Here is a 22,084-nt window from a genome sequence, read left to right on the forward strand (position 1 = left end):
TGTATTTTCTGCATTAAAGAAAAAGGCAACCCGAACACATTTTTTTCAAGAATATGTTCCCAGCAGGCCCACTAGTTGAAACACAGCATTCGGATTAATTTTGCATTTGTGGAAAAAGTGTTAATCCACTTGTTTTTAGCCATCTCCGGGGGCGGCCATTTTGTCTTCTGTCGACTGAAAATGACATCACAACTGCTCACAACGATCAATCACGGCTGACCTGTTTTCTGAGTCTGAGGCGTGATTGGTCATTGTGAGCGGCTGTGATGTCATTTTCTGTCGACAGAAGACAAAATGGCCGCCCCCCGAGGTGGCTAAAAGCGAGTGGATTAACACTTCCACAAACGCAATATTTATTAGAATGCCTTGTTTCAACTAGTGGGCTTTTATTGAAAAATATTCTTGGAAAAACAATGTTTGCATTGACTTCTTCTTTAACCACAAGTGCCTCTAGGGGCACCATATCTGGCTAAAAAGATAGAAAACCTCTTTAAATCAGTCTTTCATGTGAAAGATGCTACATTTGGAGAGTTTGGTTTTGAACCTCAGAGGTTAAGAACTTTGATTCAAACACACACACAGTACACAATATAGTTCTTATACAGTACAGTTTATTCTCTAAATATACATGGGAATTGGAAGAGGTACGCCACAAAGAAAACTAACTACAGGGAAAGGTAGAAAGAATGAAAACTACATAGGATAAAATAAAATAATAAAATAAACTAAAAATGAATGATGATCTTCGCACAAGAGGGTTTTAACTTTACAAAAGGACAAGTGAGGACTCATGAGGTTAAGATATAGCCACTTCAACTCAAATTGAGCACCAACTTGTACACAATCTGGTAAATTCTACATATGTTGCATTCAAAGTTTGTTTTAAGTTGACTCTGACCAGTGGGAAATTCGCCCTGATTTGATTTCCGCAGTCAGTGGCCAGGTCGGTTGAAGAAACAGAGATGGCAGGAAGAAGTTCAAAAATCAAAAAAGAAAAAAATGAAAAAGCAAAATGTGGTCTTGCGAACCCCACTTGGAGTTGTGGTACAACTCTCTAGTTGTAGTCTGCTATAATTATCGGAGACGTGTTGGTGAGAAGTCTTTGAGCCACACGCCGACAAGTTTGGTTGAGCCTGGCAGACAGTCGGAAATTGTTCATGCTGTTAGCCTGTCATGCTTTGCAATAATTAATTGTAATAATTATGTGCAAATAACAGCGAGCAACTAAGGTAAAAAAAAAAAAAGTGATATATAAAGTGTTAAAAAAGGAATTGGATTTTGATTGATGACTAAAAGTAGGAACAACAGCAAGTCAGATGTACATATTGTAAAGCAAATAAAAAGGCATAGATTAGGCCAATTTAGACATTCAGCAGACTCAGTAGGTTTAATCTCCACAAATGGTGAATAAAAGGTAAGACCACTCATCCATGAGCCCATAAAACTGGTTACTTACTGATTAGTATACCATGTTGAGGCTAATCACTCAGAAGCAAGTTATAAATGTAACAGTGAAATCCAACAAAATTGCATTACACCACCTGCGCCTCAAATTAGACCTGCTTTTAGCTGGTCCAAGGTCTAGTCTACTTTACCACACCAAATTGTCCAAATTATCCCCAAATTCCCAAACAATGTAAACTAGATTTGCCTGCCTAAATAAAGCCCAGTATATTTACCTCTTCCTTTCTCACATTTTCCCTTTCAATTTGACATTGCTTTACCTTTTAAATAATTAATAGTAAAAATTCATTTTAATAACATTATACAGCTCTTTTTCCTTCATTTTGAGCTAACTCCCTCGCCCCAAGCCTCTGATGAATTTTGAATTGATCAGTTCCACGCTATTTTCCACAATTTTTAATCCGTTAATCCATATTATACTTCGTCCCAGTTTTGAGTATCTTAATGGGATCATACAGGTGTGTTGGAAGTTTCTTTCTCTGAGTTGTCTCTCTGACTGATAGAGCCTCTGCTCTTGCTACAGTATCTGGAGAACAAATTCCTTAAAGGCTTTCGAAATTTTTCCCCGACTAGTCCATAAATGACTGGATTTACACAGCAATGTGACAGTGCAATGATTTCAGACCAAGTCATAGCCAATCTTATTGCCGTTGATGCTTTGTAGGTGTTGAACATTTCAAACAGTTGCAGTGTCTGAAGGAAAACTACAGTATTGTAGGGGACCCAGCACACTACAAACACACAGACAATGGTGAATATCAATTTCACAGCTCGACCCTTCTTGGAGTTCTTCGTCTTGGACAGCACAAGCAGGATCTTCAGATAACAAAAGAACTGGAAAGGTAGACACAGGAAAAGACTCACTGTGTTCTCACTGAAGTTCCGTAACATTTTCCAAAACTGCTGACTTTCTTCTGGATAAACCGGCTGGCAACTCAAGGTGTTGTTGTGACTCGTTTCAACGGAGGCAAATATCACCTGTGGAGTTGCCATGACGAGGGACACAACCCAGATAGTGATGCTGGCAAACAGTCCATTGCCACGTGTCCTGACTTGCATGGTCGCCACAGCGTGGACAATGGCCAGGTAGCGGTCCACACTCATCAAGGTCACAAACAAAGTACCACTGTAAAATGCCAACTGTTCAAGGGAGAAGAGCACATAGTTGTCTGTTTAGCTTAATGTTAACAAACAATGCAAAATTCCATTAACTGGCTAACAAATAGCATAGGCATCACTCTGTTATAACCCTTCAATTCTTTAACACAAACATTGGAGCAGCACATGCGGACAGATAATATAACAATACTCACAGACGTATCTTCTTTATCCTTTGCAAAAAATGATAAATATTACATTAGCTTGTGCCAGTTCAGAAATGTCTTTACCTCTGTATTATGCCTCCCCCCGGTGGCCGAGGCAGGCACCCCAGAAGCGTTCACACCACAAAAGGTGGCAAAACTATTTCTTATTCTTTATCTTATTATGTCACTACTTTGTGTATTTATTAGTGCTGTCAAGCGATTAAAACATTTGAACTAATTAATCGCAACATTTTCCATAATTGATCATGATTAATCATATTTTTCAACGACAATTTTTAGCACGCATGGAAACGGTATTTACTTGAGTAAAATCGTGGAATTAATGTGGAAAAAAAGTAAAAGTGTATTTTGATTCAAAGACTGTTCTAATAGCTTTCTTTGATCCTTGAATATGATAATTTTCCTGTAAAATACAACTGTTGAACGATACACCAAAGACGTACAAGTAATATGGTATTTGAATTTGGCTTTGCAAAGTGCGCAAATTATTTTGGAATTCCCCAATGAGCCGTCGAGCAACTTTTTAAAGTAAATCTAAAAGTCCGTCTTTGCGACAGTAACCCTCCTCTAAGTTTGGCTGCATAGTGAGCAGAGGTCAGCTGCCACAGGAAGTAAATAAAACGGAGTTAACTAAGTTAATTTTTTGAATGCGTTATAAAAGGCTAATTAATCTCCATAGTTAATGCTTTTTTTTATCATTAAATCACAGTGTGTTTTATTGTGCATTTCTGTACCGGAATGAGGCCCCACCTGATAGACTCCCGCAGTGACTTTGCATACTGCAAGGTTCTGAGAATTGTAGGCCCACAGGAAGAGAGACAGAGCCAGAATAAGGTCTGAGAGAGCCAGGTTGAAGAGACACATATCAGTCAATGTCTTCACCTTGATGTAGCGATGGAGAATCCAGAGTACTGTGGTGTTGCCTGTGAAACAACACAATTTTTGGTATGTTTCAGAGTTTCTATTTGAGGAACTATTCAGAACTTGGTTAACAGCAAAATGTGTGTTACAGTTTGTCAACATACCAAGCAAACCAAGAAAAAACAGCATGAAAAGGGCAATCCGCATGGCCGCGAATCCTTTCGATATCAGCGGACTCTCGTCTCCATAATGGGTAGAATTTGGATCGTCATATTCATAATCATACATGTCCAAGTAAACAAAGGTCTCGTTCTTTGCTGCATCCATAAATCTGCGGAAAATACAAAGCAAGAAATTACTTAATTTGAGCACAAATAATCTCTATTTTTTAACATATTAAAGGAACAGGTGTATCAATTAAAAATGCACCCAAATGATCAAAAATGAAACAAGTCAACACCTTAAATTCAATCACATAAATTAACAGCTATAATAGTTCTACTTCGATCCATCACTCCTTTTTAAACAATGCTCTTTGTGTTTTTTGTTGTTACCGGTAACCTATTCCATCCTGGAGAAATCATTTTATGAAAACAATACCAAAAATTAACCTTTTCTGCTTCTTGCCATGACACCTTTTTTGACGAACATTTATTCCTTCTACATGCTCGATAAAGTCTTCACATATATTACTTTTCCACAATGTAAATTGTCAAACAACCTTAGTGATACGAAATGTTAAAAAGGCAGCGGCTGCATTTTCCACGCTCGTCATCATGGTTTAGTGAAGCCCAAAATTATACATTAGCTGGTAAATGTTGAGTTGAAGCACATTTGTATTTGTTCAATTGTTATTTATTGTCCTTTGCCAGAGTACATTATGAATCTTTTCTGCCTTTTCTGTATGTAAATTAGATATTCAGAGTAAATTCACAGCTCAAACTGTACTTTCCTGCTCTTTACGATGAACTTTTACGGTTATAATTATATGAGTCATCAGAGACTCCTGCAGCAAAGCAGAGTCTGTAACACTTGAAATATCTGAAGTAACATTGTTTCCATTTACTGTGGATAATCTTCTAATGAATTGGTGATTTACACGTTAATATGGTCTGCTTGACCTGACATACAGGAATGACATCTGAACGCAGAGTTGAACAGGAACCACTTGTGTATTTACAAAACTGACTACACTCATGTGGTCTTTGTTTTTGTAATTTATAGATGTCACTATTACATGCCACTGAGCCACAACAGAGGCATCCGTGCGACCCCCACTTCCTGTCGCAGACAATGTTAAACACACACACATGCGCGCAGACAAACACACTCACACAGGTGCGACATTTTCTGTAAGAATTGTGGGAGAGCTGTCACAAGACAAAGCTAAAGAGAAAAGTTAAAAGTACATTACCACATTCTCTGATAAAATTGGTGCTCCTTGTCGTCTCTTCTGTGCCGTGTCAGATTTGTATGTCCTGTTATTGTGCCTTGCTCACTTAGAGTCAAATCCTGTGGCAAAGCTGTTTTCTGGTAAAAGCCAAGTGAAGGTGTTGTTACCGACATACCGCACAGAGGTAACATGTGGTTTTCTAAGAAACGTCCCTTTCTGTGTCAAACATGACTGAAGAAAGTTATCGAGAAGCCTATTGTCAGTATTTTACATTTGCCCATCTTTTTCAGAAACAGGAAACACCCACACATCTTTTTATATTTGGATTGTTCGTACTTGCTTTTAGTTGTAGGTGTTTTCTACATTTGCTCTGTCTTCCCAAGTGCATTCTTTTTTGGGGGGGACATTTTATACTGGAATTTATTTTTTCTTGTTATATATGGGAGAATCATTGTAGTTTGTATTTCTTCATGTGCACACAGTTAAAAGTTAAAGGAGTATGACCCCGAGCCAAAATCCATGAGCCAGTTTTTCTTGCGAATTTGTAAGTAATGTAAATCAGTTCTTGGTGTAAACAAGTTGTTAACATTAAGTATCACCTCAAAAAATACTTAGCGCTCCGAGTACCGCCATCATGACCGCCATATAGTAGCATACTACTGTAGGCCGTGTGGTCATCAAAAAACAATACCTAAATTAATGTTCGAAAGCAAATCTAATTCTAAAAGATTAAATACAAATGCTTTGTACTTGAAGGTTAAATACAACTGAACTACCTATACTAAAAAAAAATTGTGTGCTGGATTATAAAAGTTTAAGCCATAACATTAGGGACAATTTGAACATTTAATTCATGTATCACTCGAGGGAGCCCGCTTACCACTGGTAAGAACCACAGAAAAACTGAATTTGATTGTTAACCTTCTCTTTGTAGCAGTCAGTTTCAATTCAGTTTGGAGTTCCTCTACACGCTAAAAAATGTTGGGTTGTTTCATCTTCCCAAGTGCTCTGCTATGAAATGTTTTACCCATTTTGGGTTATCATTTAACTGGGTTGAAATCCCTCAATCCCAAGGGGTCATTTTTTTCCTACTCGCAACTCACCACCGGGAGAACTTAAATTGATAATTTTGTGCACACTACATCACATCGTCTGTGTCGTTGCCTATTGAATCAGTGTCTTTATTTAGGCGAGCCTCATTGGTAAATTTGACTGACATCGTAGCAATTTAGACATTATCATTGAAGCACATAGTGATACATCTTTTTTTTCTTGGCCATTTAAAGTCAAGGCAGTCACACAATGCTTGACATTGCGGAAGCAGAAAATGACTGGCTGGGGTCCGTGCATGAGTTTGGTGCATTTATACAGGTAAACTGCAAGATCCCCACTGGTGGAGGATGTAGTCCATCTTAGCGTGTGATGTGGTGAATTGAAGATCCCCTTGCACTGCCATGTGTGTGTTTTTTTGTTGTTGTTGTTTTTTTCAGTTTTTCCTTGCGGGGTGGGTTCTCTATCTCTATCTCTCTCTCTATCTCTATCAGGTGATATCACTAATATTTGTCAACTGCTGCATTGTAAAATCCTTTGAAATTGTTTTGTGATTGATGGCTGTATAAAAAGAAAGTTGACTCTACTCGACATTTTGTACTAATCACTTGTACATTACAGGACAATTGTGACTGGGGAATTTTACACTCAATCCATGAAGGTCAGCTATGTGAAGTGTCATTTTGCTTAATTTGCTTAATGCCTAAATGTGCAGATATCCTAAGAGAGCACTGTAGTTTGTAACATTTATTCTTCAGTAAAGTACATATATTTATGCACATTTTTCACATCACATTGAAAAATTCTGAATTGAAGGTGACAGGATGCACGTCTTACCATTGATATTGATGATAACGATACTCCTAAAAAACTACAGACACTGGATGGGTGCAGGCAAAACTTTTATTATTAACACACTTCTGCAACAAATTATCAGAAAAACAACCAATATATACGTATATATCGCCTCTTTTTTTTCATCGTCCAACAGGATTACTTTTCAAATACCACTTCGCCCGGACAACAGTGTAACCAACACTTAACTGGGTTTATTTTCCCACAACTTTTTGAAGCAACCCCTGCTATCAAACAATTTCTGCAATTCTCAACTAGATTTAAGTTCTGTACTTGTTAATTATGAATACTGATCCACTCCTGCCGCAGTTTTGAAGAGTGCTTATCCTGACTGCAAATTCAGCCCCTTCCACAGAATAGTCTGATGTTTTGTTCAAGTTTTTGGCTGCATGGTCTGGGTCATAGTCCTTAACCTGTGACCGAGACCAAGCTGGCTAACTGGAGGAATCAGAAGGACAGACAGATATGATTTATGCTACATGATAAATGTGCCCTCAGAGGACTTGGACATGACCGAACTCTTTCGGGAAGAGTAGTCTGATGAATGCCTGGGGGAGATAGCAATCCCAGGAACACATTTGATCATGAGCAAGACACGCTTCATAAACTTCTGTCCAACAAAAGCATATATGATGGGATTCAAGCAACAGTGAGTAAATGCAATTGTCTCAGTGACTGATACTGACAGTTTCAATTTTTCAAGAGAGTCACATTGATTTAGGAAATTCCAATCAAAATGCAAAACTGTCAGAAAATGTGCAATGTTGTATGGTGTCCACAAGAGGAAGAAGATAACCACTATTGAAATGATCAGCTTGACAACACGTTGCTTCTTTGCACTCTTTATCCTCATCAGGACAGGTATGATCCTGGCGTAGCACAACACCATAACCAGCAGAGGAATCAGCAATCCCAAAATATTATTGATTGTGATATTGTACACATTCCAGGCAACATTCTCTGGTTTAAACCCACAACCCAGCCCGTGAGGCTGTTTTGACTCTGAAGTGAAGATGAAAGAAGGAAGGGAGACACAGAAGCTGAACAACCACACAACCACAGTGAGAGTGAACCCTGTTTTCATTGTGCGGTATTTGACCACCTTGGCATGATGCATGATAACCAGGTAGCGGTCCAATGTCATGACAACCATGAAGAATATGCTGCAGAAGAAGCCAGTGCTGTGGGCACCACCACTGAAATGGCACAAAAAGTCCCCGTGGGTCCACTGTTTGACCATAGTGTAGTGCGTGTGGAGAGGAAGTGTTATGATGAAGAGTAGATCAGACAAAGCTAAGTTGAATAGACACACATCTGTCATGGTTGTCTGGTTACGATATTTCACCAGGACACACACCACCAGGATATTACCTGGAAAGATGTGGAGAAATGTGTGAACGGGAGAACATGCTCAGTTCTTTAGTTACAGTATATCTGACACTTACCAATGAAGCCAAGGATAATCACCAAAGAGTAGATAATAATGATGAACACTCTGCTGAAGTCCATCATTCCTCCAATTTCGCAGGGAGAATTACCACTAATTCCAGATTCATCGTACTCTGAATAATCATATGTAGCTGCTGTCTGCATGGTGACGATTGCATCTGCGGACACGAGGTTTGAGATATCCTGCTTTATTGCAGTCTGGGCTACATATTGAAACGCAAACCTGGGATGACCCTGCACATCATTATGCCGAACTATGTGTTGACAACAGAGGAGTCCTTTGTTTTGTTTTTATTTACCAGAGGTTATGATATTACTTGAAAAACAAGTCAACGATGGTCCAAAGGTCTGCTGCACAACTAAATACACAGGTGAGACAGAGCTTTCTCTTTTGGTAACTGTAAAATAGTCATTTCGAACCTCACAAACATTTCTATATGGGTCATAAATGTTATGTTTCATTTGTTAAATTTATTTCATTTTTATTTATTTCACTCTGCTCCTTCTTGAGCCATCACCATATTGTGGTTGAAGGGTTTGTGTGTCTTAGTAAATTGTCAGGGCATTTGTGTGTTTTCAAAGTGATAGCTGTTGAATTTTGTACACCAATGCTGTGACAAAGCAATACTTTAATTCTTCCAGATGCACTCATGACCCATGTTAATTAAACAAAACTACACTATTACCACAAGAGGACATTCACAAGCAGAAATATGCATTAAAAGTGTATTCACCTGACATGATGACTGATGTCTTGCTCTCAGGACCCCGGCAGCTCTTTGGTCTCTGTCAAGATATTTACAGAGTAAATGTTTCAATTGATATAGTAATAACTGTCTGTGTGTCTTCACTTTAAATAACTGGTGAGAAGGAACACACAGCAAAAATTGCGGCTGTTGTTTCCTGTATGACTTAGATCCTTATCAAGTGTGCACACTTGATATTCAGAGATAACGGCCACAATAACGGAAGAACCACAACTAGTATATGTACTCATCACTCACCCATGTTTACACAAGAAATACAAAGAAACACATTAACTCATTCACTGCCATTGATGGATTTACTTGTTTTTTCACAGTCCAGCCATTCAATCCCAGGAATTTATTTATATTTTTTTCAATTTTTTTTTCAAACGTTAGGGTAAAAGAGGGTCTGAAAATGTCTGGCAGTGAATGAGTTAAAATACCCTCTGTAGATTTCATTTCTAATCTGCAAATGTCACTCCATCCTTTTCCTGGCTTTGGACCGTTGTCTTTGGTTCCATAGCCCAAGCTTGCCAGAGAAGTAACATTCCACGCCCGTAAAGCCAAATTCTTCAACCGAGGGTTAAACTGCCAAGCTCGCTTGCTTCTGCTACCACCCAAATCAAACTGCACCTGACCTCTGTGGCCACTTCGCAGGGTGAAATCCTACAAATTACGGCTGTGCCCAACGAGACCCAGGGGTCACCATTGAGGCCATTCACCAAGACTCGCTCCAGAGGGGGACCCTGGTGACCCGATTTGGGGTAAGGAAAATTTAATGTAATTTGGTAAAGTTTGTCTTTTCAGAAGTATGTATCAAATTGCCCTTTGCAATAATCAGTACCCGAGAAGTAGCTCTCACTTTCAAAAAGGTTCGTAACACGTACCTGACCTAAACCCTTCAACATTTGAAATTAGCATTTACATTTAATTGAATTTTATGAATTTTGGGGGCTAAAAAGAAGAATGAAGTATGAGAAATGAAATGAACTACTCTAAACAAGATGGAGTAAAGCTGTATTGTATTGTATTGTATTGTATTGTATTGTATTGTGGCCAAGCCTTTTTGAAGTAATCTGTAATAAATGCGGAGTCGGGGGCCCTTCAGGAGGTTTTTGTAAGGGGCCCCAGAAAGAATTTTGTGCTCCACGCCCTGAATGGGTGAACTCGTACTGTCAAACGCCACCTACCGCTACTGAATGCGATGATTGAACTGCTATCTGCTGACGAAGGCAGGATTGTAGACAGTTGCATCAAGTTAGATTTAAAGAGTTGGTCCAAAACGGACACTCGTGTAAAAATAAAAGTTTTCAGAGGCAGCAGTTCATTTTGCACTATCACTATCAGAGTAACAGTGGTGACATGAGTAACTTATGTTCAATTTTTTTCCCTTAATTTAATGAGCTAAGATTCCCTTTAGAATTTTATGTAACTTGTTGAGCTGAAAAACAATACAAAACAAACAAAAAACAACAACAACCCAACAACGAATAAAACGTAAGGAAAGACATTAGTTTTATTTTGAAACTGAAAACCGGAAGTAAACAACTGTTCACGCTTGTGTGTGGTTCCGACTGAATCAACTGGGAGAGCGTTAAGATTAAATGAAGTGGATTTGACATCGTCCGGAAAAGGGTAATGAGCAAGTGAGTGCGTCTTCTATGAACTAAGTTGATTGAAAAACAAACGTCATTGTTCGACTATTGTGTCGTAGTTAACCTTCAAAATAATTGTCTTTGTTTGCGCGCAAGTGCCGTCATCTTTGCTCACCTACTTGTTGACCCTATGATGGAATATATCACAATCGTTACATACGTCATTTTGATTGGAAGCAAATCGATTCAGTGTGGCTATGCTAACCCTTAGGTGCAAGTATGGTGGATATCCAGCAAGGTTGGGTTAAGTAGCGGAGCTTTGGACCCTTCTTGAGCGCCGCTCTCTTCGCCTCAAGTTGGATTTCACCGCAATGACCGAACCTTTAGACCCGACGGCCGGGTAAGTCATTCAAAGGTTATTGCCTTAACAGACTAAATACTAGCACTGATTGTACTGTTGCAGTTGAACTTGTCACCCCAAGTCATTGGTTACAGGTTAAAGTTATTGGTGTGTGCGTTATTGTCAAAAGCACAGACCAGTAACAGGTGTTTGGGGCGTTTTGATTGAGCTTCCTTTTTACATTTTTCAAATACAAATAGATAAAGAAATTAAACAAATTACCCATTGTTATTTTTTAATTGGCTGGAAAATGTACTCCAGATTTATATGGGGCACTACTACAAAAGTGGTACTATACTGCTATGGAATTACATGACAGTACTGTATTGTGTTGGTAGCATTAGGCCCTTTTGTAGCCAGTTTCCTGACAACAGAGAGTTCCAGCATAAGCACGATGAAGCTGCCCCCCTTTCCTATGAGCGAGCCAAACATAGTTTAATTGTGTCTTCTCTTGCTTGTGGAGACAAAAAGAACGCCGATTTTTTTTTTTTGTGTGTGCAAGTGGAGCATCGCCAACTCAACTACTGTGTTTTTGATGGATTGTTATAATGATTGAACTGATTGCCGGTGGCAGGCTGGCAACTGACTCAAGTTTACAACAACGGCTGTTGATGTTTTGACTTAACTCATTGAGAAAAGAACGTGTTCATGAAATCGATTCAGTTGCTTCATTTTTCTGGCCATGTGATTGTGAATCCTGTCATCCATCCATCCATCCTGCTTAGACGTTCCCTCAAAAAAGAAAAGACGGTGGTGGCAGACGGTATTAAAAATATTGATTTTGCGATATTGGAACATGCAATATGCATATCGCAAAGAGTTTTACATTTCAAATAAATAAGTTTCCTATGGATTTCTTTGCTTTTCTCTGAATTTGACCAGTCAAATGCCAACCTAAATGCGCATTGCCATCCGATAAGTGAACATTGTCTTGGGTAATTACAAATATTTCGCTAACAATACATTGAGCTTGCTTGTATTACCACATGAAAAAAAAGTACTTCTTTCATGAAATAATAAAAATGAAATGTTATTAGTTACACTAATATTAATATAGTGTATTCAACACCGATATCGCATGTTTTTCCAATATTGTGCAGCCCTGACCTTTACTTTATAAAACCACGGTAAACTTTCAAACCAGTAATCGGCTCATGCCTACTTGACACATTACACGTAGCTTTAGCACTAAGGCCTTCCGCACAGGGCACGATTCCGACCCAGATTTGAACCGGACTGTCGCACAAAATAACAGTTGAACACTCGCCCCCGCACATTGGTCGACGTAATGTTGAGTCCCTGTGATTTGAACTTTGCCAGTCTTTATCGCATTTTGAGGCACCCCATGCAATATGTTGCATTGCTTTTTGACTCATCAGCTGTGGAAAAAAGAAAAAACACTGATAGGAAGACTGGTTGGACAGATTTTTGCAGGTATCAAGTATAAAATTAGAAATAACTGTCCCCCAATCCCAGCACACAGCCATAATTATTGGCTTCCACATGTCCTGATTTTGCACACTTGCTTAGTTCCTGTTGTGTTATTAATATATTCCTAGTGTGCACTAGGAATATATCTGTACTGGGTTAACTGTTGATCGGTTGGAAGCTATTCTCACTGAAATGAAAATGAATTAAAATGTGAGTCTAGTATTTGGATACACCTTATAAGTAAGTAGTGGAGTATTTGCATTTCATTTGTATCAGTCCAAACTTTGCCCCAAAGAATGACTGTATTTTTCTGTATCCTACTGCATCTCAAATGATAGGAAAATGTGAGATGGATGCAAATAAACCTTTCCACCCAAGACTGTCATTACAAAATTGTCCTTGGTGGAGCTTCACGTGGTTAGCCATGAGCTCAGCACTGGTGCCAAAGGGAGTTCCGCGTTTTTTCCCTATTTACCTTCTAGTACAGTTCTTGCACACCAGATGGGTGAAATGCAACTCTGAAAGCATAGAGAAGTGTTAAGCAAGTTATACATTGTACAATAAACCATACAATGGCAGAAGTGTCGGCGTTTGCTAGTTCTGTTTGGGTAGATGCTTGAAATAAATGACTTGAAAGTGTTCTGTCAAACGCACTTAACATAATGGTCACCTTTTGACTTGGACTAGGTTTCTCTGGATGGTACACTGATCAGTATTGACCAAGAAGACCTTTGCCTTCACCTGGTCTCATGTTCGCTGAGGAGTTGATTTTAGAAATAAACGTTATTCCAAGTGTCTAACGCTTACCTAACATGGATGTCGACTAACAATGGCAGAAATATACTTCATCATGATTCATGAGTTATTATTATATGTCTAGGCATTAGAGATGGGAAAAGTACTCACATTCTGCACTTCAGTAGAAGTACGATTTCTTCTGTAAAAAACAAAAAACAAAAAAAACAACAACTTTGTTAAAAGTACTCATTAAAGATAATTACTCAAGTAAAAGTGAACAAGTACTGGCTCTTGAAGGGTAAAAGTAAAACGCATTTTCATCAGATGTTTCCTCCTCACATCATATAATTTGAGGGCTGTTAAAGTTGAAAGACGGTCACCAAACACACTCTTAAAACTGGCCCAGGATTGGTTTCCAAATTCTGTGACGATTCATGAGAGTAGACCTACCTTTTGAAATCCATTTTTTTCTTAATCGTCACTTTTCTAATAGTTTAACTGAACTACAGAAACAAAAATACACTTAATGTGTATTTAAGCGTTTTCTCCTTAGAGGAGATACAGTAAATTATAATGTGAGATATGGCTGTGAATTCAGTAAACATTAGCAATGAAGTGCATTTTAAATGCTCTGTTCTGTTCTATAGCCATGCTTGTTGCTCAATGCGAATTGTATTCAGGCATTGGTTTTGGGGCAATTCAGAATTTGAGTCGGAGTTGCACGGTGGTGGCGTTGCAAATTATAGCCAGTCAAAATGCACAGAAGCATTCACACAGGTGAAAAATCAATTACTGGGTTTTAATCAAGCAAGACACAGTCAGTTGTCATAAAAACACAGTTTGTACAGTAAGTACACATGCATTGTGTTTTACAACAATACTTAAGCATGTTTACAATTTCATATGTACCAGTGGATGAAATAGCGAAGCTTATGGTACAATCGCATGCAAGAGGTGCGCACCTCGTGATTGGGAGCAAGCCCTGGCTGTCCACACTTTGCTCTTTATTATGGCCCACGTCCTCTTTCTGTAGGAACTGACGTGTTGAATGACTGCACTCTGTTTGTATGGATTAAAAAAAGTGATACAGCACAACATATTGTATGAGAAGCCTCAGAACGTGATGGCAGGCTCTTCCTATTCATATTGCAGCGAGTCCATGTTTTAAATAGCTCAATATGTAGGAGACGAGTGGCTGACAGCCATTTTTCTGCGATGGTTGGATCCTGGTCGGGTTCTGAATCATTGCGATGGCACTTAGTATCACATGTAATGTCTAAGCATTAACATAGCCAATCACAAGTTGAGATGCAGAGGACCAGGACTACCGCTTCATATGATTGATGGAGCCAGAAAACGGCTACGGAGGCTTTTTCTTCCAGGTCTAATCTATTCTTTGAATCAAATTTGTCATACATTAAAAACTATGGAAAAAACGACGTAAGTGCAGTAACGAAGGATTTGTGCTTTGTTATTCCCATCTCTGCCAGAAACTTTGTTCGTGCACAGGTAAAATGTGTGTGCTAGCATTGTCAGTGTTGACAGTTTAAAGTCCGACCATAAAGAGGGTTCCCAAAGCAAGAACGCTGCTCTTGGGCAACACATTCCTGGTGAAACACAACACTGGCAGACACCTGTTAATAAGGGGAAAGAACTTCTATTTTCTTGTGTAAGCAGTGTCAAGCATCTTCTGTGGACTGTAGTATGCAGCTGTTATGGGCTAGACATTTATTTTGGGAAGCCTGCTGTCACATGTTAGTCTCTGAGGTATGTGGCTTTGTTAGAGAGGAAGACTGACCAGTGACCAATTGCGTTGCGAATGGAAGGAATCCATCCATCCATCCATTATCTATACCGCTTATTCTACATTATAAAATAGAGCCATGATATTTGCAAATAGGGAGGAGTGTGGTAAAGTACACATTCTCTCACATTCAGATATTGTCTGTACTCTCACACACGTATTACATTAACTGATGCCACTATGGAAGAGTGCATAAATTCAGACAACCCAAAAATCATTGTTGGCCGACTTGTTCACCGGGTGGTTGTTGAATTAGGCTTCCGTTGTATCCGACTGCTGCAAAGCAATAGGATTTGTCACAGTAATCATTCATTTCTTGTAGTTGGCCACTAAATTTGCACACAGCTCAGGAGGAATTTTGACACACTCCTCTTTACAGGAACGTAAAGGTTTTTTACTGTATTTGGCTGAAGTCTGGAGACTCACTAGGCTACTTCATTAACTTAATATGCTTATTCTTGAGCCGCTTCTTTGTTACTTTGACAGTATGTTTTCAGTCATTGTCGTGTTCGAAAACCCATCCAGGACGCATCGTCAGTGTTCAAAAGAAAGGTTTTCATTGTAGATTTTACATTGCATGACTCGGCAATGTTTGCTTTGTGTCCTTTGCAGAAAAACAGCTTCAAAACAACAACTTTGCACCACCATGTTTGACTGTGGGGATGGTGTCCTCTGAGTCATATTCAGATTTCTCATCCTTCAAACATGGTTACATGGTTAGATTTCAGGCTTAGTTTCCTTGGTGAATGAGGTCCCAATTAGGGCTGCCACAAACGATTATTTTGCTAGTCAACTAATCACTAACAGTAGTCGCGATTAGTCGACTAATCGGATAATATATAAATCGCGGCAAATCGCAGCAGCAAGCTGCTGCTCTTATGATAAGCATCATTCGCTTACAGCTTAAATTCTTTATGTTCAAACTAATCATGAAGACAAGATGATAGTACATTCAACTTGTATTAAACTTTGCAACTCAAGCCATAATTCCTGACATATTTATGAATAAAGGAGCGACTTAAATTGATGGCGATACTCTGGCCTTAAAATTTGTAGCTGTAATTCTTCAGTGCGTTTTAAAATTGAACCAAAACGATACACAATGCAGAGTTGCACTAATACAGTGAAATTATCTATGAATACAAAAAGAAGTACTTGTATACATATTTTACTCTTCTTGGGCACCAATACTTTTTTTTTTTTTTTTTAAGGAAGGTATTGAAATCAGAGGAGTAAATTGGGCAAATGCTCTGTGCTAAAGAAAAGTAAAATAGACACTTGTATTGGTTTTTGATTTTGTGTTAATTTAAACTTTATCAAAAAGGTTTTGTTATTCTTTTCTCTAGTATGCATAATTTAAAGGTAGTAAATGTATCTTTACAATCAAAATGTGGTATGCACCTGTAACAAAAAAATGAAGACCTTTTTTTTTTTGCACTATAACATAGTATATTACAACAAACTTAATTATGGATTTTATTATGTGATGCCGATGAGTGGCACATATGTCGTTTTTGTGTTGATTGCTGATATTTCCCAGTTCATAAACGCATCACTCTGTTCCCGAGGGAGAGAAAGAGAGAGAGAGAGCAAGCGTGAGCTTCCTGCTTCGATGTCCACCACAGGCATAAACACACAAGAGTTTTGGTTGTTAATCAACGTGAGTTTACTGAATAATGGCTGCTTAATCCATAGAAGCAGCTATGACGTGTTAGCGTACCAAATAGGAGCATTACATTAAACACACCGTAACGTGTGTATGCTAACTGCAGCTAGCGTCTAGACACGACTGTGCCTTTGTCAGATATGAAATCAGGCATAAGCCATAACTTGCTTCCTTTTTTTAAATGATTGGGCATCCCCATTGTGCTGCCATGAAAGGCAGGTTTGCATTGTATTGAGTATATTTGGTGAAATGCGCCGTAACTTTCGGACTCTGTTGCCAACACGAATGAGCCCTTACAGTGTAAGGCTTACACTACTTTACCCACAATGCTTCTGTTTACATCACCCGGATTACCACCACTGCGCATGTGCGTTGCAGATAGGAAAACAGACAGCGGGAGAAGAGCGAAACGCGGCAGTCTCGAAAGGAAAAAAAAATGTGCCAAATAAATAAATATATACATAAACGACGCATCGACGATTGAAATTAACTGTCGATGATTTTGATCGTCGACGTCAACGTGATTAGTCGACTAATCATGGCAGCGCTAGTCCCACTTGCCTTCCTGCAGATCATAAAAAGGGTTCCTACAGTGTACTTTGAGACTACTCTCTTACCTTTTTCATGATCACCCTCACACGCTTTAAAGGCATGACGAGCGCAGCAATCAGGAGTGTTGGCAGTTAATTGTGCACAGCTGTGTGCCATATGGGCACCGGTCTATCTGGTTGAGCCACGATTTGGGGGGTTAGGGTTAGCCTAACCCTCAGGTTAGGGTTAACCAAACCCTAACCCTAAATTCAAACAACAGCAACAAAAATGGTTGTTGGCCTACTTGTTAATGACGTTGAAATCCAGCAGAAATCAAATAATGGCAGGTCACATTCTGCCTCCCTCTCACCTACCTTTAGTTATATACACTTGTCATTCTTAGGCGATGGTTGGGATAGCGGCATGTGGCTGACAGACCTGCATTTCTAGTTAAATTAAATAAAATACACCTGTACATCGTACATCTGCCTTTAAGGTTATCTACTAGCCAATTTAAAATTTTAAGACTTGATTATCTTGCGAGGTACCAAGGACTGTTGTTTAAGCAATGTCATGGCTGTTGTTTTATTTTTAACCTAGTAGTGCATTATTTGGATAAGATGAATTTATATGAATCACAACAAAGTTCCTTAAGTGCACCTCAGGTGCAGTGTTCTATGTTGGAGGGACCATTATTATTGTCAGATTAACCAACACAAGTGGGCTGTTGCATTTTTATTTACTTATTCCTGTGATATAGTTCTTCATCAACTGCCTTTTTCTTGGTAGTTAAAAACAAGAATGCACTTAACAAGTAACCTTCACACTCCCAGGACACTGTAAAGTTGCACTAATGCTAACACATCATGTTAATTCTGATAGGTACCAAGCCCAGTACAAAATTGGCCCGGGGGCTAAATTTATAAAAGACCACAGTATTGGTAAGCCCCACCCTCAACAGTTCTATTAACGGTCTTGGAGAAATTTCTCGTTTTACCGCTTCAATCTTGTTTCGAACTTGGAATAAAATTAAGATGTTGGTCCAAAAATTGACAATCGTAGGCGAGCCATCTCGCCCCACTCCTGTGCCATGTGTGAGAGGCATGACTAAGAGCCAGCCATGCACTACACGAGCGCAGGAAGTTGTCCTTTCTGTGCCTATGTAGTGCTGTGCGTATTGTGATATGATTCTTTGTATTTATTTTGACGTGTGGTGTGAATTGGGTTAGCTCTGTTGTTACACTAACGTTAACGTTGATTTATACTCAATCCAACTGTTACACTAATCACTGTCAAAGTGAAAGCTAATATTTGTTTGGATGTTTTTCTAAACGTAAAAGTACAGTTAAGAATACCATTAAACTACCAAACGCATAAACCGGTTTTGTTAAAATCTTAACAGGACCATCCCTACTCATTAAAATGTCTATTCCATCTTGCTTGTTGGGTTATTGACTAGCATATAACTAACTTTATTAACTTGTATAACTTTGTCAGACAATTTCGGCATTTGGAGCTTTTCTGTTATTACCAGAGGTGGGCATCCGTCAGTATTGCTGATGAATGATGGACCGGCAAAATTTAGTAAATGTCTCACCTCTGGTTATTACAGTGGGTTACTTGGAGCGTCACAGTGGGATTTATTTTATGTCATAGCATGGCAACAGGAGCATCACAGCACGAAGCTATATGTCTCAACATGCTGATTCATTTGATTTGTTAAAAGGCCAATGTGTAGAATTTAGTGCCATCTAGTGGTCAACTAACAGAATGCTTGAAGCGTGTACATTTTGAAACACGCACTACTGTGCCTCCGAGAGACCACACGTCGCAAGCCTACCATCAATTTCTACAGCAAAGGTGCAAGCAAAATGTCATCACAAACGATTTCTAGTATTCCCTCAAGTGATGAAGTAAGTGCATTGAATTTGTTACACATGCACTAGTCATGATGCTTAGGAACTATGTTCGCTAAGGTTGTCTCCGAGTAACAAAGATGTCAGTGAAACATGGCAGCCTCCTGTAGGGGAGGCGCATCCTATTTAATTTATTAAATTAAATTAGCAATTACTAGACCTAGGATTATATATTAAATAAAATGGATGTTGATGTGATAGAACACATTTTTTTGCATATTGTTGAAATTAATACTGGGTTTTCAAAATGAATGAGCATTGAAAAATCAATACATTCTACACGTTGTCCCTTTAATTAAATTGTGTATTAGGTCCCTACTCGTTTATTCTCTCTGTTGCTCGGCCACGACTTGTGTTTATCCCAATAGTCATGTGGTGTAAGTGTACATAGGTTTCCATGGAGATGCCTTCTCCATGGCACCCATGGGCATGCTCTTTTGGTAGCAGGGTGTGTGTGGGTGCGTGCGTGTGTGTGTGTGTGTGGGGGGGGTGTGTGTGTGTGTGCGCGCACACGTGTGTTTGGTGTGTAAGGCGTGGTTGAATCCAATGTTCCATTGCGGATCACTTGCCTTTTGTCCATTGCATAAAAGAAGATTAAAACTCAAGGATGCGCGCAGTGTGTTAGAGTATCGTTCCAAAGTGCACATGTCTACGCACAAATGCGTGGTTTTAAATCTGATGAGGTAATGCAGTCGTTTATGGACAAATTTGCTGTCACTAACGCCTGGCGCTTCTTTAACCCCTCTAAAAGGGAACATTCATCAGTCATGTTCACCACACTTTCACCCATATTGATTATTTTTGGTTGAAATTAGATTGTTGTCATCGCTACCTGTAAATATGATTTTTGTTATCTCAGGTAATGCATTTCTTTGGATATTTGGCATGATATATATATATATTAGAGGTGTAACGGTACACTTGGTCGTATTAATACATTTAGGTATGGCATGTTCTGTTCGGTCCACTTATTAGCGCGAGCTTATATTGGGAACATTCTAGCTTTCCTGTTAAAATCGCCGATGGGGAAAGGTACGTGTATAAGTCCCAAAGTTGTGTGCCAACATTGCTACATGAGATTGGCGGCTATGTTGCAGGTAACACTTCTAACATAATAACGAATATCCGACTTTGAATGTTTCTTAGACGATGAAGCAAGCAGTATTTTTAGCCAAAAATAAAGTACAACAGCTTTGTTCTCCGTTCTCCGCTGCTTCTCTCGTGAGCCGTACGATGCATTCATGAACCTCGGAAACATCACAAATAAGCAAAACACAAATCCGACCACAACACAGATAACCCAATTCGTTACAATATGCTGTTGAACATTCAAAGATTTCAATGCCTAAAAAGTGTAAATAATTTCATAAAGACTTTAAACTTACTGTATTTCATTATAAAAAGAGTTTTAATACAGTTAGGAATAATTGTAACTGTTATTGTATTTTTTTTCATCACAAAAAGTGTATATGTACTGTAATGACAACTTGCCTTTAACTTGAATACTTAGATGTATCATAGGCTGTAGCTGCTGAGTGATTTCAGTGTCTGACTTGTTTTTGTACCGTAAATATATATATGTGTGTATATATGGATATGTATATCTATATATATATATATATATATATATATATATATATATATATATATATATATATATATATATATATATGTGTATGTGCATATATATATGTGTATGTGTATGTGCGTATATATATGTGTATGTGCGTATATATAAAATATGAATGAATGTTCTACTACCGATCAGTATTCAGTTAATGCAGTGTCATCAAATTCCACAACTCTTTATATCTAATATGTCTAACGTTGAAATCATTGAAAACACTTGAGTAATGATTCAGTTGATATCTTACTTTGCTGTTAATGTTTAACTTAAGGTTAGAGTCCGCTTGCCGTGCGATGTTCATACAGGCCTACTTTTTTTCTTCGTTTTGCTGAACAGAAATACCTTGACTGATTGAATTGAATCACACGCCGGCAGACACATGCACACGCACACGCATACACCGACATTCTGTCATGAGAGTGACAAATCCTTGGAACTGGATTTATAAACAGTGTAGTAGTCAACAATTGTGGAACATTTAATCTACACAAGGACTCTTTCTGACGTAAGTGGGATGTTTTCCTATTGTTATCTATCTTGTGTTGAGACTAGGATGGAGTATGTGGAGTTATACAATAGCATTAATGTTTTGTTTCTGGCAAATCAGCTGGAAGCACAGGGTTGTGATTTTCCACAGCACACTATTTTTAGATTATTCTACGCCATAAGAGCTACATTTACAGTTTTGAACTGAACTGCTCAGAGATTGGTATCACAATTTTGGTGAATGGTACTATTAATGTGTATCACTGTATGAAATAATAAATATTCATTTTTTTGGTTATAAAGTACTGTATTATCAAAAACAGGGGTCTGCAACCCACGGCTCTGGAGCCGCATGTGGCTCTTTCATCCTTGTGTTGTGACTCTCGTGGTTTGGGAAAATAAGTACGTGTCCGATTGAAGTGTACGTTATTTGTCTCAAAAACCTGTATCATGTCTTCTTATTAAGTCAAAGTTTTTGGCCACTTTCATATGTGGTCCGTTGATCGGATACGTATCGGATTTTTTGCCATGGGGCCGCAGTCTGAACCGCCAGGTGGCATATATCCGACATTGACGTCATCGTCATTGACGTCCAAAATGCGCTCCGCGTGGGCGAAGTGAGGATGCTGGCAGATCGAATCTGCCAAGTTGTTTTGACTAACAGTATTGACTTTGTATTTGACTTCCCATTTGAAACAATGAAACATAAAGTGGACATTGATGGTGATAGTAGTAGTTCAACCACGG

The 22,084-nt window shown here is 38.7% G+C and overlaps 3 protein-coding genes across 10 annotated transcripts in view; 1 reads left to right on the forward strand and 2 right to left on the reverse strand.

Moving 5' to 3' along the window:
• Window positions 1-641: 641 nt before the first annotated feature.
• Window positions 642-5,206, reverse strand: LOC147143928 (C-C chemokine receptor type 4). 2 transcript variants are annotated; one of them, XM_086037999.1, is made up of 5 exons: window positions 5,065-5,206; window positions 3,815-3,981; window positions 3,540-3,712; window positions 2,329-2,604; window positions 642-1,133 (listed from the first exon to the last, which is right to left on the reverse strand). In XM_086037999.1, exons 2-5 carry the CDS (start codon window positions 3,975-3,977, stop codon window positions 978-980), a joined length of 768 nt encoding a protein of 255 aa, XP_085894125.1. In that variant the 5' UTR covers window positions 3,978-3,981; window positions 5,065-5,206; the 3' UTR covers window positions 642-977. The 2 variants fall into 2 exon arrangements, with proteins under 2 accessions (XP_085894125.1, XP_085894124.1); XM_086037998.1 differs by having other exon boundaries at window positions 1,001-2,604.
• Window positions 5,207-6,982: 1,776 nt separating this feature from the next.
• On the reverse strand, window positions 6,983-17,710 carry LOC147143929 (CX3C chemokine receptor 1-like). Of its 5 annotated transcripts, none has more exons than XM_086037993.1 (7): window positions 17,683-17,710; window positions 14,270-14,366; window positions 13,476-13,506; window positions 13,045-13,087; window positions 9,132-9,183; window positions 8,394-8,555; window positions 6,983-8,319 (listed from the first exon to the last, which is right to left on the reverse strand). In XM_086037993.1, the coding sequence occupies exons 5-7, from the start codon at window positions 9,136-9,138 to the stop codon at window positions 7,424-7,426; spliced, it is 1,065 nt and encodes a 354-aa protein (XP_085894119.1). In that variant the 5' UTR covers window positions 9,139-9,183; window positions 13,045-13,087; window positions 13,476-13,506; window positions 14,270-14,366; window positions 17,683-17,710; the 3' UTR covers window positions 6,983-7,423. The 5 variants fall into 5 exon arrangements, with proteins under 5 accessions (XP_085894119.1, XP_085894120.1, XP_085894121.1 ...); XM_086037994.1 differs by lacking the exon at window positions 17,683-17,710 and adding an exon at window positions 17,395-17,417; XM_086037995.1 differs by lacking the exons at window positions 14,270-14,366; window positions 17,683-17,710 and adding an exon at window positions 14,217-14,265.
• The window catches only part of cobl (cordon-bleu WH2 repeat protein), a 57,164-nt gene continuing 45,772 nt past the window's right edge, over window positions 10,693-22,084 (forward strand). For 2 of the 3 annotated variants that reach the window (XM_086037990.1, XM_086037992.1), the window contains exons 1-2: window positions 10,693-10,789; window positions 11,010-11,138. In XM_086037990.1, the coding sequence (XP_085894116.1) occupies window positions 11,110-11,138 (29 nt within the window). In that variant the 5' untranslated portion in view covers window positions 10,693-10,789; window positions 11,010-11,109. Of the gene's footprint in view, window positions 10,790-11,009; window positions 11,139-21,198; window positions 21,357-22,084 lie in introns of those variants that run through there. The other variant, XM_086037991.1, reaches the window with a different exon arrangement.

Source organism: Filicampus tigris, chromosome 8, assembly GCF_054856515.1.
Source record: "Filicampus tigris isolate MCC_2025a chromosome 8, RoL_Ftig_1.0, whole genome shotgun sequence".
NCBI classification, from domain to species: Eukaryota; Metazoa; Chordata; class Actinopteri; order Syngnathiformes; family Syngnathidae; genus Filicampus; species Filicampus tigris.